The sequence below is a fragment of the Pavona decussata genome, unplaced genomic scaffold, assembly GCF_977016875.1.
Source record: "Pavona decussata unplaced genomic scaffold, jaPavDecu1.1 SCAFFOLD_11, whole genome shotgun sequence".
Classification (NCBI taxonomy): domain Eukaryota; kingdom Metazoa; phylum Cnidaria; class Anthozoa; order Scleractinia; family Agariciidae; genus Pavona; species Pavona decussata.
Genome location: NW_028145434.1, coordinates 3,496,466 through 3,510,876, shown reverse-complemented (window position 1 = coordinate 3,510,876; position 14,411 = coordinate 3,496,466). Strand labels below are relative to the sequence as shown.

Here is a 14,411-nt window from a genome sequence, read left to right as displayed (position 1 = left end):
ACGGAAAAAAGTTGTAGAACTGGAGAAAATTTACTGAAGAAACCAATCCTAAATTTGAGGAATGAATTTGGAAGGTCCTTTTTTGCAAAGGGCATTTCAAATTGTTGGATAATTTTCTTTCATGCTTCGCGTATATTTCTCCTAACAAGTAAGCATTGGTACATGAAAAGTTCGGCGTCTGAATCAACAGGCATCCTTATATTGATCTGGTTCAGTCAAAATTCGAATTAAGGTCGGCTCATAAAGTTGAACTTAGCCTTGGACTAATCTTTAAGCTGATATCGCAGTCCTAGTCCCAATATTTCTGAAATATTTCGCATTCTTTGGGCATGAAAAATACCGTGACATCAAAGTGCAATCTGCCTTTTACATGAAAATACTGTTTCGGCTCCTTCAAACGATTGCGAAAACACCATGAACAATTTCTGTATGGGATTTCAGGCTTATCGATAAATAGCTATTCTTTTTTTCTTTTAATCCAATTCAAACGTTCCCCTGTAGAGTAGCATTTTGTAGAGCCAGCCAATAGATGCTCTGAAATTGCTTGCAGCGTTTGGTACAAATTTTGAAGTTAATATTTGCGTGTAAACAATTTAAAACCTTAATGTCACAGCAGAGTTATCAAACTTGGAAACCTGTTAAAACGAAGCGGCCAATTGTAATTGTGGATGAAATCTTTTAAGATTGTCAATCTTTCAAGGTTGACAGTTGAAACTGTCAATCATTTCAAATTAGGAGTATTTTCTGGACACTGGACGTTTCTGTACAAGGGGCCTCCGAGTCAGGATTCGTTAATTCCCATTGTAACATTTACCTAAAATGCTTTATTGTGTTTTCCCACGGTGATATGAACGACTGTATACAGCGTGCTTTTATTATTTTTTTTCTAATTTTAATTGTGCCTATCTATTGAGGAAAACATTACTACATTGTGGGTCCTTTCGTTTCCAATTCCTGAATTAGCGTTTGGCGGTCGTTTAAAGATTGATGTAGGGCACTGTTTTAAATCCTAAATGAGCACTAGAGAACGGCCCAATTCAATGCGGTGTAAATTGTTCCCTTGGTAAACAAACCCAGTGCTCACAATTTTTGCTATATCGAATTATATATCGTGTGAGCCAAGAAGCCTGCGAGAGAAGACGGTTATTCCGGCCTTTGTTTGGGGTGAACTTTTTGCTGTATGTCATTTGCGGCCCCTTGAGACCTAAAAGACTTAAAAATAGATCGCCATTGTCTTACGAGCTAAAAATTAAGGCAAGATTCTTTTTTGTGACGTCACTTCTTCAAAGGCCACAACAATCTGACCAATCTTGAAACTCACGTATATCTTCAAAAGTCACTCGCTACTTCACTTAAGTTTTAATTGCTCAACGAAGTAGCCTTAAAGCCATGCTGCCTGTTAGTGGAGCAAATCATACTATCGATTGTCATTAGACTGGTTTGATACATCCCTTACTCCGTTGGCAACATAGAAATCCAGTAGCCCGCCTTATACGTCTCTGTCAAGCACTCTAACACCGTTCGCTGTTTTATTTCCATGCTGGATAGAACGGATGGAGCAGTACTGCCATTCGAGGACGCAAGTTTTATGACTTTGTGGTGTTGGTGAATGATATGAACTCTACGTCTTCGACTCCTGAAGAACGCGAATTTGACCTAGAACTCTTCGCTGCGTACATGACTTTAATCCTGGTCTTCGTGGCAATTATCATACGGTCCGTTTTGTTTACTTAGTCAAACGTGGATGAATCAACAAAGTCCTGTCATTAAACTTTTTACCTAAGGAAGCGGGAAAATACGCAGTAAAACGTGCCGAAGCAATTTGTCGAGTTTTGTTGCAGGTTCCATTTATATTGGCCAAGGTACGAGCGTTGAATACACAAATATGCATAATTTATTGTGAGCTATCAACAAAACCACAACGATTTCATTCACGTTGAAATACGTGGAGTTAAATACTGATTATCTCTTTAAAAAAAAAGCTTGCTGTCTTCGTGTATTATATATCCACGTAGACTTCACAGTCACAGGAAACACAAGAATCAAAGCGACATCACAACCTTGCATATTTACAATGCATTATTTATTGCCTACTGGACCTTTAAGATTTATTATGAGATTATCGACTACTGAACTCAGTTTGTTATTATTGTACTTGATGTTTGAGTAGGAGGACAATAATCGGAGACACTGGGCATAATTATTATTTGTGATTTTCGGGATGTATTAAAATCCTGTTCTCATACTGTCCCTGTTCCAACGCAGTGTATATAGTCCATGGGCATTTTTTGTACATTTTGTTGAAGTTATTTTGGCGACAGGCAGTAATTAATTAAACTCTGCCTTAAAATTAGTTTTGTGGTCTTGTGTCAGTTGTGGCTTCTTTACCTCAAAGTGAGCCAAGGTGAAATATGGCAGAGGTATTTAAATAAAAGCCATGGTACAGTCATTTCTTGTGGTACAACTCGTGGCCCAGAACCGGCCAACAACTAGACACTTCTGATGCAAATATTCGTATTCATACTACAGAGGTCTCAGACGTCTAGACGTATTAAACGTGGTTGTCAAGCATGGCTAAGATAAATATGGACGGTACTAAAGGGGCAATGTCACTTATTTTTATTGTCACTTTGAACAGCCAAAAAAAACATATTTATATGGTTTTAAACGTTAAAATTATGGTTAAGTTTTGTTAATAATAGCCCTACTAGTACACAGAAACTAGTGTTAGACATCTTTGGCCGAGGATCAGGTTAGGATGGAAATGGAATGCAACGTTCCTTCTGACTGTTTCAGTTGAAAAATTACGAAAACCTGATTATAGTTACGTTTATTCTTCCTTGGAGAAATTATGTTACATTTTCCTCCCGGTGCTGCGAGAGCAATTTCATGCTAGAAGCTGAAGAGGTTCTTAATCAAATATTTGAGCAGTTTTAACCAACAGACAGCAAAATATCCATGGCAGTGCCCCTTAAAGTTGGACGGCGTAAAATTGAAATCTGTCAATTTTTTTTGTGTGTTTGAAAAAGAAAAGAAAGGAAAAGAAACTGATTTCTTATTACCACAGAGACTGGAAGCAGGCCTTAACGAACCGTAATCTCTGAAATAGCCCAACACGAGGTTAAATTTGACTCTTTCCAAAGCAATTCAAAATATTTTAAATGACCGTGTCACATATTGGCTTTCTTGAAACCATCAAATACCCTAACCACGCTAAAGCTGCTTTAAATACTAAACGAGCAAATTTAATGAATTATACGATTCATGAAAGCCGCCGATTAACACCCGTTTTAATTAAATCTTTACCACGACATGCGATCCATTTGAAGGTTTCTCAGTCATTTTTGTGAAAGAAAGCTTAAACGTTTGAGACGACTATTATTAAAGAATGATCGTCCAGAAGTTCTCAATTTAGACGTTTTATGCGTCTACCTTATTTTCTCTATTTGCACTTGATGTCTGCCAATACGGCGGTCTTATACGTCCTATGGAATCCTTCTTGAATGAATGTGACCATTCAAGTGGAAGCTGTCAAGAAGTACAATGAATATTATTGCTGATCAAATCCGGAGGTGGTGGGTTGGTTCCCGTCGAGTTCGAAGATTTCTTTCTTTCCCATTTCCTTGCTAGCGCAAACCTTTGCTAGGAAATTCTTGTGTTCGCTTTAGCACTTTAACATATACACGGCAGAGTTCACTCACTGATCCATCTTATCTATTGAGAAGTATTTTCTTATGGTTCCGTTTTCATTGTGTCAGGTTGACCTGAAAACATTGCGTCTGTTTTTATTTTTTATTTTTTATGGATGTAATTAACTGGATCAGTATTCTTAAACCTTCCGAATAAAAACTCCCGAGCGCTCAATACTTTCCAGGCGTGTCGCTTACTACGATGCACAAGGTGGTTGTGGAAAATAGAGAAAAGATTCTGAAAAGTTCTTTTGTTCGAAAAGAGTTAAAATTTTGTTACCAATTCTGTTTAATCCATATTGAGCAAAAAGTTGCCCAAACATAACCAAAAAAATATGAAGTTGTACGAGAGCTTTCGGAGCCGTGTCAAGGCCCACTGGCAGTGTAACTTTGTTGACCGAAGCACGTGGCGACAAAATGTCTCGATAGAAGGTCGGGCGAGTTAGGTCCTGACACCGAATTTCAATCAGTCCAGTAGATCTACACCTTTCAAAGCTCTTACTTTACTGGACCGACCGTTATGATTTGTAGCTGCATTGTTTTTTAGGGCTGGAAACATTGTTCTGTTGTTCGTTCTTTTCTCATCGGCCAAATACGTAAGACGTACGTTGTAAACGGTGAAGGTCGCCCTAATCAGTCTCGCTTATTGTTGTCGTAAAGTTGCTGTCTTCCCTTGTAATTCATTATTGCTGTGTCTTCAATGTTTAATTTTTTTGGGGACAGAGGGCCACTGGTTCACCAGTGTAAACTGTCATGTTGTTGCCCTCTTATCATAAAGTTCTCACTCATTGGGTGGCCAGTCTCTTTAAGCTTCGCTGACCCAGTGTCTTCTGCTCTTGTGTCGTTCTTATGCTCTTGCGCTTCTTTTAGCCTGTTATTAAACGTTCTGGCCGTTTTCTTTTCGTTTTTTACTTGTTTTGGTGGATTCAGTTTGTTAGTATATACTAAAGAGCGACCAGTACTCCTTGACTTTCCTCGTTCTCCAGTAATCCTTGACCTTTGTCAGAAGGCACTCTTGCAATCAGGACTCAAAGGGCCGGTAGAGGTATCATCGGCGAGTGAAAGGTTTATTCGTCACTGTATGCATCTATGCCCTGGGTGCATAGCCCATGCAGTCTACTTGAATACAACCTCTCGCTCACGTTTGTTTTGATATTCAATTGAGGAATTTGCTGTCCCGATTGCATAAAACGAACACCTAAGAGCTAAGGTGGACCTGTTAAGATATGGTTACAGGTTATCCAAAGTTTTGCGTAAAGCACACGTATCATTTTCTTTGGTCCACCCACGCGTGCACTTGCGGCCTATGACTAAGTGACAAAGGTTTTAACCTTTTTTTACAGCTTGAAAGCTGTATACTCCTTCTAAACCCACAATCAGATTTCCACAGTGGTTTTGTATAACACGATAATGCGACTTATGTTGAGTCTTTATTTTGTGGTAAAAACTCAGAACAGAAAGCAAAAAAGAATGTTTTTCTCTCCGAATCTAACCATTTTTCTAACGTCAAATTACTTTAATGCGGTTGATTAATTTTCAACAGATTAAAGTCATTCGCCGTCGGGCCCAGGATCTTCGAACCCTTAGATGTTGTTTTTGTTTTAGATGTCAGCGCCCGGAAAATCTTTATGGTCCTGCCTGGAACTGGCTTGTTGTAATTGGAATCCTGATGCCGACGATGGAAACCAGTCCTCAGTGGTCTGCATATTTTTAGCTGCGAGCTCCTGGGGCCACGTAGATTCCTTATCCTAAACCGGAGGACTGAAGGCCGGAGGGTGCATCCATCCCTGAGTACTGAGAACCATTGGCCATTACATGTAAGCGGTATGCATGTCGGCACTGAAGGCGGGACGCTAGGTAATTGTACAATCTCCAAATACGTATTTGCAAGTGATTCGAGGAGATTTGGATGCTCTTGGTGCAGTTTCCTCCAAAGTCCAGCTCCTCTTTATCTGTGGGGATTTTTTAGGTGTCTTGTTTGGCCTCCAACTTTCTTTTACTTGGATAACGCTACAGCTTTTCAAACAGGTTGAGGTTTGCGAGGGTTTGAACAGAATGGCTGCTTGATCTTTTCCGTTCGATTGACGTGTCGTATGGAGCTAAAATGGGTGACAGTGAGAAACACAAGCGCTGCGATTACGACTCCGAGAGTTATCCAACCACCAATCTGAAACAAGGTAATCATATTCACGTTAATAATGAAGGTTTGGCTTTGTTTTGTGTCGGAATATTTTATAGCTGAATTTAATTTCGTTCGCCTTTAATTTAATTTGGGGATTAGGTTCTAAAGAAAATGGTGCTGCGTCGGTAGGCCGGCGTTAGCGCTACTTCTTTGGCTAAGGACGAAGGACGAAGGGCTAACGCACCAAAGGGCAGCACTCAAATCTCTTTACGCTGGCCAAATTACCTTATTTATTACACCCATTTTGAAATCACTGGTGATACTTGCAATCTGATTATTGGTTCTCAGCAGTGCGATTTATTCACGAATCGCACCATTTTTTCCTCTAAATCGCATCCTTTTTTTAGCCCTTGAAAATGAATATGAAATAATAACCAATCAAATTTCATGGCTTACCTGCTATAGCTAATCAGATTGCAGAATAATAAAAGGCAAAAAAAGTCATTTTGGGGGAAATTTTGCAATTTTCCCCTTTTCCAAAAATTTATTAATATTGACAAAAAAAACCAGTATGATTTCAAAAAGGGTGTAATAAAGTGGTAATTGAACTGAGTGGAGTGCAATTTTGGTCTGAAATCATACGCGTGATTTCAAAATCGAACGAGCGCGCAGCGCGAGTTCGATTTGAAATCACAAGTATGATTTCAGACCAAATTGCACTCCACTCAGTTCAATTACCATTATTAACTCAGTTGATAAAACCAAACATTCGTTTTATTGGACTAGTTATGAGCTTAGGCTTTTGCTTCATGTTGAGAAAATTGTGCGAATGGATGCGTTTATCGCGGTCGAATGGTGCCTCACAATATTCTGACTACAGAATAGGCCGCGGAGCTTTACTAAAACAGGAGCATTTCATGAGTTTAAAAGTAGGAGGACGTCTCTAATAATCACGGAGTATTTTCAGTTTATATTTGGTGATTCTGCCTCATTTTAACTTCGTTGAACTAATTGTTTGTTTCGCGGTGCGATTTTATTTATTCACAGCTACAATTTTAAAATAATAGTCCACTAATTAGATCAAAGGGAAATTCGTACTGGGCTTTTCAAGTTTGAACAGAGCACCTCCAAGTGAAGGTTATTTTGGTATTTATCCAGTACCTATCAGTTATATATTTAGTGTAATTTTGATGACGAGATCAGAGATTAATTAACGTCTCACACGATTCTTAATATTTGTCGGGAGTCCCTGGCTTAATTAGTGATTAGCTGCCAATCTTAATGCATGCGCTTACTGTGGCTTTTCAGTTACCATCAGACATAGTTGCTTTGATGTCACATATTCTCCCGCGGATGCTCCTTTCAAAACGCAATGTGTCAAGTACTTCGCACAGTAAAATACCAAGAGACTGATGATAAAAAGGGCGCAACGGACGATTTGGCCTTGGAATCACATATCACAAGTTTATTAAGGATTCATTTTAAGTGTAGAGAAAAATAAAATCACCAGCCAAGCGACGTTGAGTGAGAAACCAATAAAGGCGCTTAGTATAATTACTCAGGTGATTATAGAGATTCTGTTGATCTGATTGGTCGAGGATTTCGTCATATCCTGCTATAATCACCTCGCGCGAGGTGATTATAGCGGGAGCACTAACTTTCAAAATGGCCGCTTAGCTATTTGTTGACATTTCTGAAAAAAAAGTAAATAGGATGAAAGAAAATGCAATTCCGAAAGGCACTAAAGATGCAGCTAAGTCCGAGGTGATACTTTTCGAAGGCAAGAGATGAAAATTTTGCTAATTGTAATAAAAAACCCTTGTAAATTGCATGTTGTCGATCTCGATGACTTAAAATGAAGACAACAAATTAAGTTAAACTCGAGCGAGATTTTCTTTATTAACAGAATGATTTCACAAAAAAAACGAGTTTAAGACAGAATTTGAAAGTATGGAAGTAAACAAGATGAATAAATGTCTCTGTAAGTTTTACGTTTCAGTGACGAGAAAAGAAAACAGTTTTTATAATCTGAAAACTAGTTTGTTGTCGGTTCGAGCGGCTCTCGACCACCATCTAAAGTCACCGCCTCACAACAAAATATTTTCATTTGCGACAACCGTGTACTTGTTTAGTAAAGCCAACTAATGACTTAATTCCTACCTGAAGCAGCTTATCTCCGAGGGCAATTTATAAACGTCCGTTAACCGGCGAAGCCATCATGTCAACAAGAAATTGTGCAATAAAATGCACTTGTGATCCCGGCTTGAGTTTTACACCAAACAGCCTGGTTCATCTCCATCTATTTTGGTAAACGGGTCGGAGAAACCCAACATTCATTCACAGAAGTCGGTGCTTCGTCTCAATGAAGCGGCAGTTAAAGAATACTGACGGGACATTCTACTTGAGGCCGTGTGCAGTTTATCGATTGCGCATGTGATTTCGATTGAGCATGTGATCGGCAGACTGTGCGTCTCTGTTCATTGACGCGTGACGATTTGAAACAAACAAACAAAATCGACATTTTTCGGACGTTACTTGTTTTTCTCTGATAATCACCTGAGTAATTATACTAATTAACAATTATTCGCCCCAGGCTCAGTAAATATTGGTGAATATTCCCCTCGACTTCGTCTCGGGGAATATTCACCGATATTTACTTCGCCTTCGGCGAATAATTGTTAATTAGTATAATTACTCAGGTGATTATAGAGATTCTGTGGATCTGATTGGTCGAGGATTTCGTCATATCCATTGGTGAATCGTCTCGGGGAATATTCACCAATATTTACTTCGCCTTCGGCGAATAATTGTTAATTAACGGTCGTCTCGGGTTAGTGAATCTTCCTGGAAATCATTCAGAGAAATCTGAAAAATTCATTTTTTCATTAATTGTCAACTTGCCGTACTTTCAAAAGTTCCAGTGTAGTGTTATTCGCCTCTCATCCAGTAAATCTTGTAAAAGGTATCTCCTTGTCTTTCTCAGTAAGACCCCAGTCAACCGTTTCCTTGTACAGGGGTTATTAATAAGCGACGGCTGACGTTAAAAAAGCCGATCCTGATCTTCGCAGCGTTTAACTTATTAAGCAAAATACCAATCCATAAAACTTTTTCTCTTAAGTCTAAGTGCATATGTAGCGAAGTTATAGTTATAGAAGGTATAGTTGCAGTTATAAAATATATTATTTGAAATGTACGATTCCAAAGTTTATGATGTAGTGGATAAAAATTGGCGATTTTTTCAGCGCAGAAAATTGGAATATTTTGCTCCAAAAAATGTTCCAGAGACCGGGTCGAGTTTATTGCGAAATTTCAGAGACACTGGTTCGTTTTACGGTCCGGGACTTTCTCGTAAGCGACCACCTTTGCGGCACGACAAAGTGGTCGCTTACGGGAGGTGGTCGCTGTGAGAGAGTTGACTGTATTCAATTACTATAGAGCAATAATTATTATATATATATTTATTACATTGGATTCGACAATAAATGCTGACGACAACTTGCCCCGACCCCACCCCTCCTCTATCCCTCTCTCATCACCTCTCATGAGACTTTCATTAGCATTCAAGCTGTTACGGCTGCATTCCACGTCAATATGTTTAGCATTTAGTTCTTTGTATGGTTGCACATTCCTTTCACATTCTTTTCAGATATCGTTATTCATTCTGTTAGATTTCTCTGCATAATTTTCTTTGTTCTCAGATCATTTTGTAAGTTTCATAGCTTATTCTAATTCATTTCGCTTCAGCGTTCACGGCAACATCATTGCAGTTTCTTTCGTCCAGTCTTGTTAGCCATCGTACATTTTTCCCTTCAACTTTCTAGCCACACAACGTTTGTAAGTATTTTGGCTTAGTTTCTTTCCGTTTCCTGTACTTTCGTCGTTTCATAGTCGTCATTTGTATTCCTTAGTAATTTGTATTTTGTTTCGCTTTTAGCAACCGTAATCGAAATTCGTAATAACTGTAATAAAGACGAGTTTGAACCGTGGACCATCCTTGGATTATTCGCCTATACAAGCATAGCAAATAGCATGCATTATTATGCCTGTGCGGAGGTCGTATTAAAAAATATATATCTGACTTATTTAACAAATTGGCGTTTTGATCGCGTAATATAAATAAAAAATTTTCAGACAGCAGAATTCACCTGTTTATAAAATACGACACTGTGATCCTCCTGACTGTAAGTGTTCTGGTTGCTATTTATAACCAAGCTACTCGATGCGTTATTTATCTGTGTCCTCGCAATGATGCTCGCACGCATTTCAGAGTTTGTAAGCGTAGACTGGATTGATACATCGTTATACAACCGAAGTGTTGCCGTTTCTGTATTTGCTTGGATGGCTACTATGCTCTGAGTCCCCAGTGATGGTGAAGGTTCCGTGTATATGAACGTAGAAGTCTTGTTTCCGGCCTCATCAGTCTTGCTAGTGTTGATTTGAAGGCAGACAGTGAGGATATAGAGTAGAATCAGTTTAGGAAAAACAAACCAGTGGTCGATCCCATAGTAACGTACAGTTATTTTCCAAGGCATTCCTGTGTCTTCTAGCTGTCACAGACGAGTAGGAATTTGACAATTATCTGTTAAGACAATTCACATTAAGTCATTAAGTCGCCTTGTTACGCTTCATTGGAATGCAATAAGTAAATTGCGTTATCGAATACATAAGCTAACAAAGCAAGATATGCTTGGCACCCGGGCGGAAAGAATACGTCGACTAAGTCCTTTTAGAGAATTAATAAGTCCTTAATCGTTCCTTATAATGGCCACTTTATAAAGCTTATTAAACTCTGGTGGTTAGCCAGTTTTTAAAACTCCTTAAAATTGCCACTTTTAAGATTGGCTTTAAATAATATTGCTACCTTGAGACTTCTAAAATGGTTCTTCTTTTAGATGTTTTACGAAGGTTTAGGCCTGGGGCAAACGTCGAATCTTAGTCGAACTTAATTCGTCGCACCTATTAATTTTGAAATATTTGCATGAATGGTGCGACGTTTGACGCAATTAAGTTTGGCTCAAATTAATTGGTTCGACTCCAGCATACGTTCGACTGGCCAAGTCGGCTAATGCGACAGTGGTTCGGCGTTACAGCAAACGCCGTTCTAAACACGTGCTGAACTCAATTCATAAATCATGCAAATTACAAAATAATTGATTCAAATGTGATGGACTGCGCAAACGTCACAAAAATACCGACTCCTCCATCTGCCAAACACTATTTCCCCTACTGACGAGCATGCGCTGTACAAAGACAATTTCGCGAAGCTATCGAAAGTCATTGCTGACATCGCACAGCGTGATGGAAATGTGTTTTTCGTGTTTCATGAACACTAAATGTAAATGATTGAAATGCGAATTGCCTATTTGCAATAAATGCTCAGGTTTTGAGTCTTCTCTTTCTTTTTTTCGCAATTAATTGCCAAAGAAAGGCCCGACGAGCACTTCGCTAGCAAGTCCTAGCAATAACTAGCCGCGCATCGAGTGTATAGGACGGGGACACGTGCTTATTCCCGTGTTTCATGAACTGCAACTTGTGAATTAGGGTCTACTGCTGGAATTAAGTCGACTCTTTGTCGAACCTATTTTTAATAAATTTGACGCGACTTAGATTTGACGTTTGCCTTAGGTCTTATACACCAGCCATCGTTTCACGAGCAATTCACTTGGCCTACTCTTAACTTTGGTTTTTAAATCATTTTAGCGTGAAGTGCTAGAGGAAACACTCTTCCATTTGATGGGATGCTAGTCCACCACGGGGTAACACCGGCCCCCAAACGTCTTACTACGTATACATTTTGGTGGGGAGAGAGATTGCTTATTGTCTGAGGAAACAACTTCAAGGCATCTATTGGCCATCCACCTAATGCCCGACACAACTGCTGAGTGGCCCCGCATTCTGTTCAGTCAGATTTCGGAAGCGTATGGATGTAGTTCGTTTCTCACTTTGTCTCCGTTTGATTCTATTATAAGTGAAATAGCGTTAAGAGGAGAGCTAATTTTTGAAACAGTGCCGTGAACCGGTTCTCAAATGGCTCGCTTTATGTAACACGCCAAATTATACTTTTTCATGCTTTCAGACCCCACTTTTAAAAACCCATTCGCAGCTCCATCTACACCTTTCAAAGAAAAACTCATCGCTGAAATTCACGACTTCTTTAATGAGATCTCTCTTGACAAATCAGCAAAAATAAACACCTGCATCCCGGAGGCAAACTAGTATACAATTCAGAACACAATGTTCACAAGTCGTAGTATAGACAAGACAAGAAATTCCATCTATATCAGTGGTTTTAGACATCATTTTTTTTTCCAAACAGTTTACGTGTTAAAAAAATAATAAAAAAAAAAAAAAAATAGGCGATCAGGTAGAATGTATTGAAATTCATACTTCATAAACAGTGGTCACAGCAAAAAAAAAAAGATGTTGAATAACAGGAGATAGCGGACCAATCAAATTGCGTAAAACGGCAAGTTGGTATATACTAATTACTGACATGACTGATAATTTTCTTGTGCTCCACTGGATATCTCATCAAGCGATATCTTTTATCTTAAACTATCGAGTTTTTAATATATACTGATCCAGTTTTCGTGCAAAAAATCCAAAGCACGCTGCTGAGTGCGAAACTTAGTTGTTATACCGTCGTTATCAGCCTGGCGGTTGCTTTATTTTCGACTAGCTTTCTGTTGTTATTTTTGCTCAATATAAGATAGTTTAATTGATGGTGCCGCAGCCGGGCGCGTGATGCGAAGTCGGGGGTGTAATTTGAAAGCTTGGCAATTTCCTAGCAGCCATAGGAGCGAATAATAATACGGCAATCTTCAGTTAACTTGAGGGGCATCCGAAGATCTTGGTCCTCATACATCGGACGTTTCTCGAAGTTCATAATCTTGGAACACTGTTCCCTTTTCGGGATACTTATAAGTAAAATGCACCAGACATACAAATATACATTTAGTAAGCTTTCGCGCCCAGTGGCTTAAAATTTCATAATGGCTAATATACTGTAGGGCGGGGAAATTCTCCTTTCACCACACATCATGACATCCCTCTCTCTGTCTCTCCCTTTCAACTTTGATCTGGCGTTTTTCTTCCTTGTTGACGAGAGCCAATTTCTCTACTTTCGTTTTAAATTGTGCCTTGCGTCAAGTCCAAGACTGTTTTGTCTAATTGAGTCGGCCATCTGTTTGACAGTTTGTTCATGATAACTGATAAGGAGAAGTAAGCTTGTGATATCATATTGATTACGTGAAAAACGTTTTCAGGCATTTAAGCACAAATTAAATTCTTCGATAATGCACGCCCGCAATCATAACACATATACCTTGTTTTTGGAAACAAAAATGAAAATAAATAAATAAAAATAAACCAATCGGTCCTGTATCATCACCATCCCAGTGACGCGTCAATAATTTTTGTGTCACTATAAACAGATAAACGGCCGTTTCAATTACAAATTCTTTTGCTAAATTAACATATATAATAACACACCTGACAGAAAGATCAAAACAGGTCGCAGCTGTTCGGAACTGCCTTTTTGAAACTAAGTTAAATGCGGTGTTTGTTCAAATGAATTTGAAATTCTTAAGCCGGGCTTACGCCAAGCGACATTTGAATTTGTTAGATATATATTTGGTGTTAACGAGACCAGCTCAGATGCTAACTTCAAGTCTACATCAAGAAAATATAGTTTAATAATTCATACAGATATTGCAAGTGATGATGCGATAACAATTCGATCAGTGTTAAAGCTTTGAAAAATGGCTCTTTTTTGGCGATCAAAAGAGAAAAAAGTCAACAGCAGCATTTCATATTTTTGGCGAAAATTAATCCAACTTTAATCTGGAATAAAATATTCTGCTCAATAAAATTTCAAGTTCTTTTGTACTCTGTTTCCACAAATGTTGTTAATGACGATAATAATAAAAAAAATAGCAACACGTTAAGCAACTTTTTGCACTTTTGAATGTCAACACACATTACATTAACTTGTTGCAAATCGAACACTAACTCACAGTTTGTGTTACAAGTGAAAACTTTGAAGTTTTAAACATTGATCGTATTCAGCGAGATGTGAAGGCGCTATAGTAGCCAACAATACACAATGTAAATTTATGCCGTTTTCAAACCTCGCCTCAGCAGCCATATTTGTGTGATACATACGCGTTGCTGGGTTTTCCAAGGAAACAAACTCCTCTTATTTCACTCTCACCTTGATATTTTTCTCTTGAAGTTGAGCTTGGCTGTTTATATCCAGGCAGTATGCAGCCTTCATGTGGCTGTAGTGATTAACATAGTCAATCAGAAGTTGGGTGATTATTTTCTGCTCAGGTGAGCCCGCTGAAAAGAAAATGATGCTCAGCGGCATAAGGCGCGTTTTAAGATATCAGTATAGGTAGAATGATCGTGTTTAGAAATGGTTCCTTTATGCAGGCGCTTTGAGAAAAAACCGTAATCAACCCATGTATTTTCCAAAAGCTTAATATGTGACGAATTCAACAATTTCTTCAAAATTAAAAAAAAAAAAAAAAAGATAACGCATCGATTTTAAAAGAAATTGCCGAAACCACTGCTTCTCCTTAATGATGTTTGTTTCCCCG

The 14,411-nt window shown here is 38.6% G+C and overlaps 1 protein-coding gene across 1 annotated transcript; it reads right to left on the bottom strand.

Moving 5' to 3' along the window:
* Positions 1-3,757: 3,757 nt before the first annotated feature.
* Positions 3,758-14,101, bottom strand: LOC146488262 (uncharacterized). The gene is made up of 3 exons (XM_085122568.1): positions 14,024-14,101; positions 9,957-10,390; positions 3,758-5,856 (listed from the first exon to the last, which is right to left on the bottom strand). The coding sequence occupies exons 2-3, from the start codon at positions 10,341-10,343 to the stop codon at positions 5,710-5,712; spliced, it is 534 nt and encodes a 177-aa protein (XP_084978694.1). The 5' UTR covers positions 10,344-10,390; positions 14,024-14,101; the 3' UTR covers positions 3,758-5,709.
* Between the last annotated feature and the right edge of the window lie 310 nt (positions 14,102-14,411).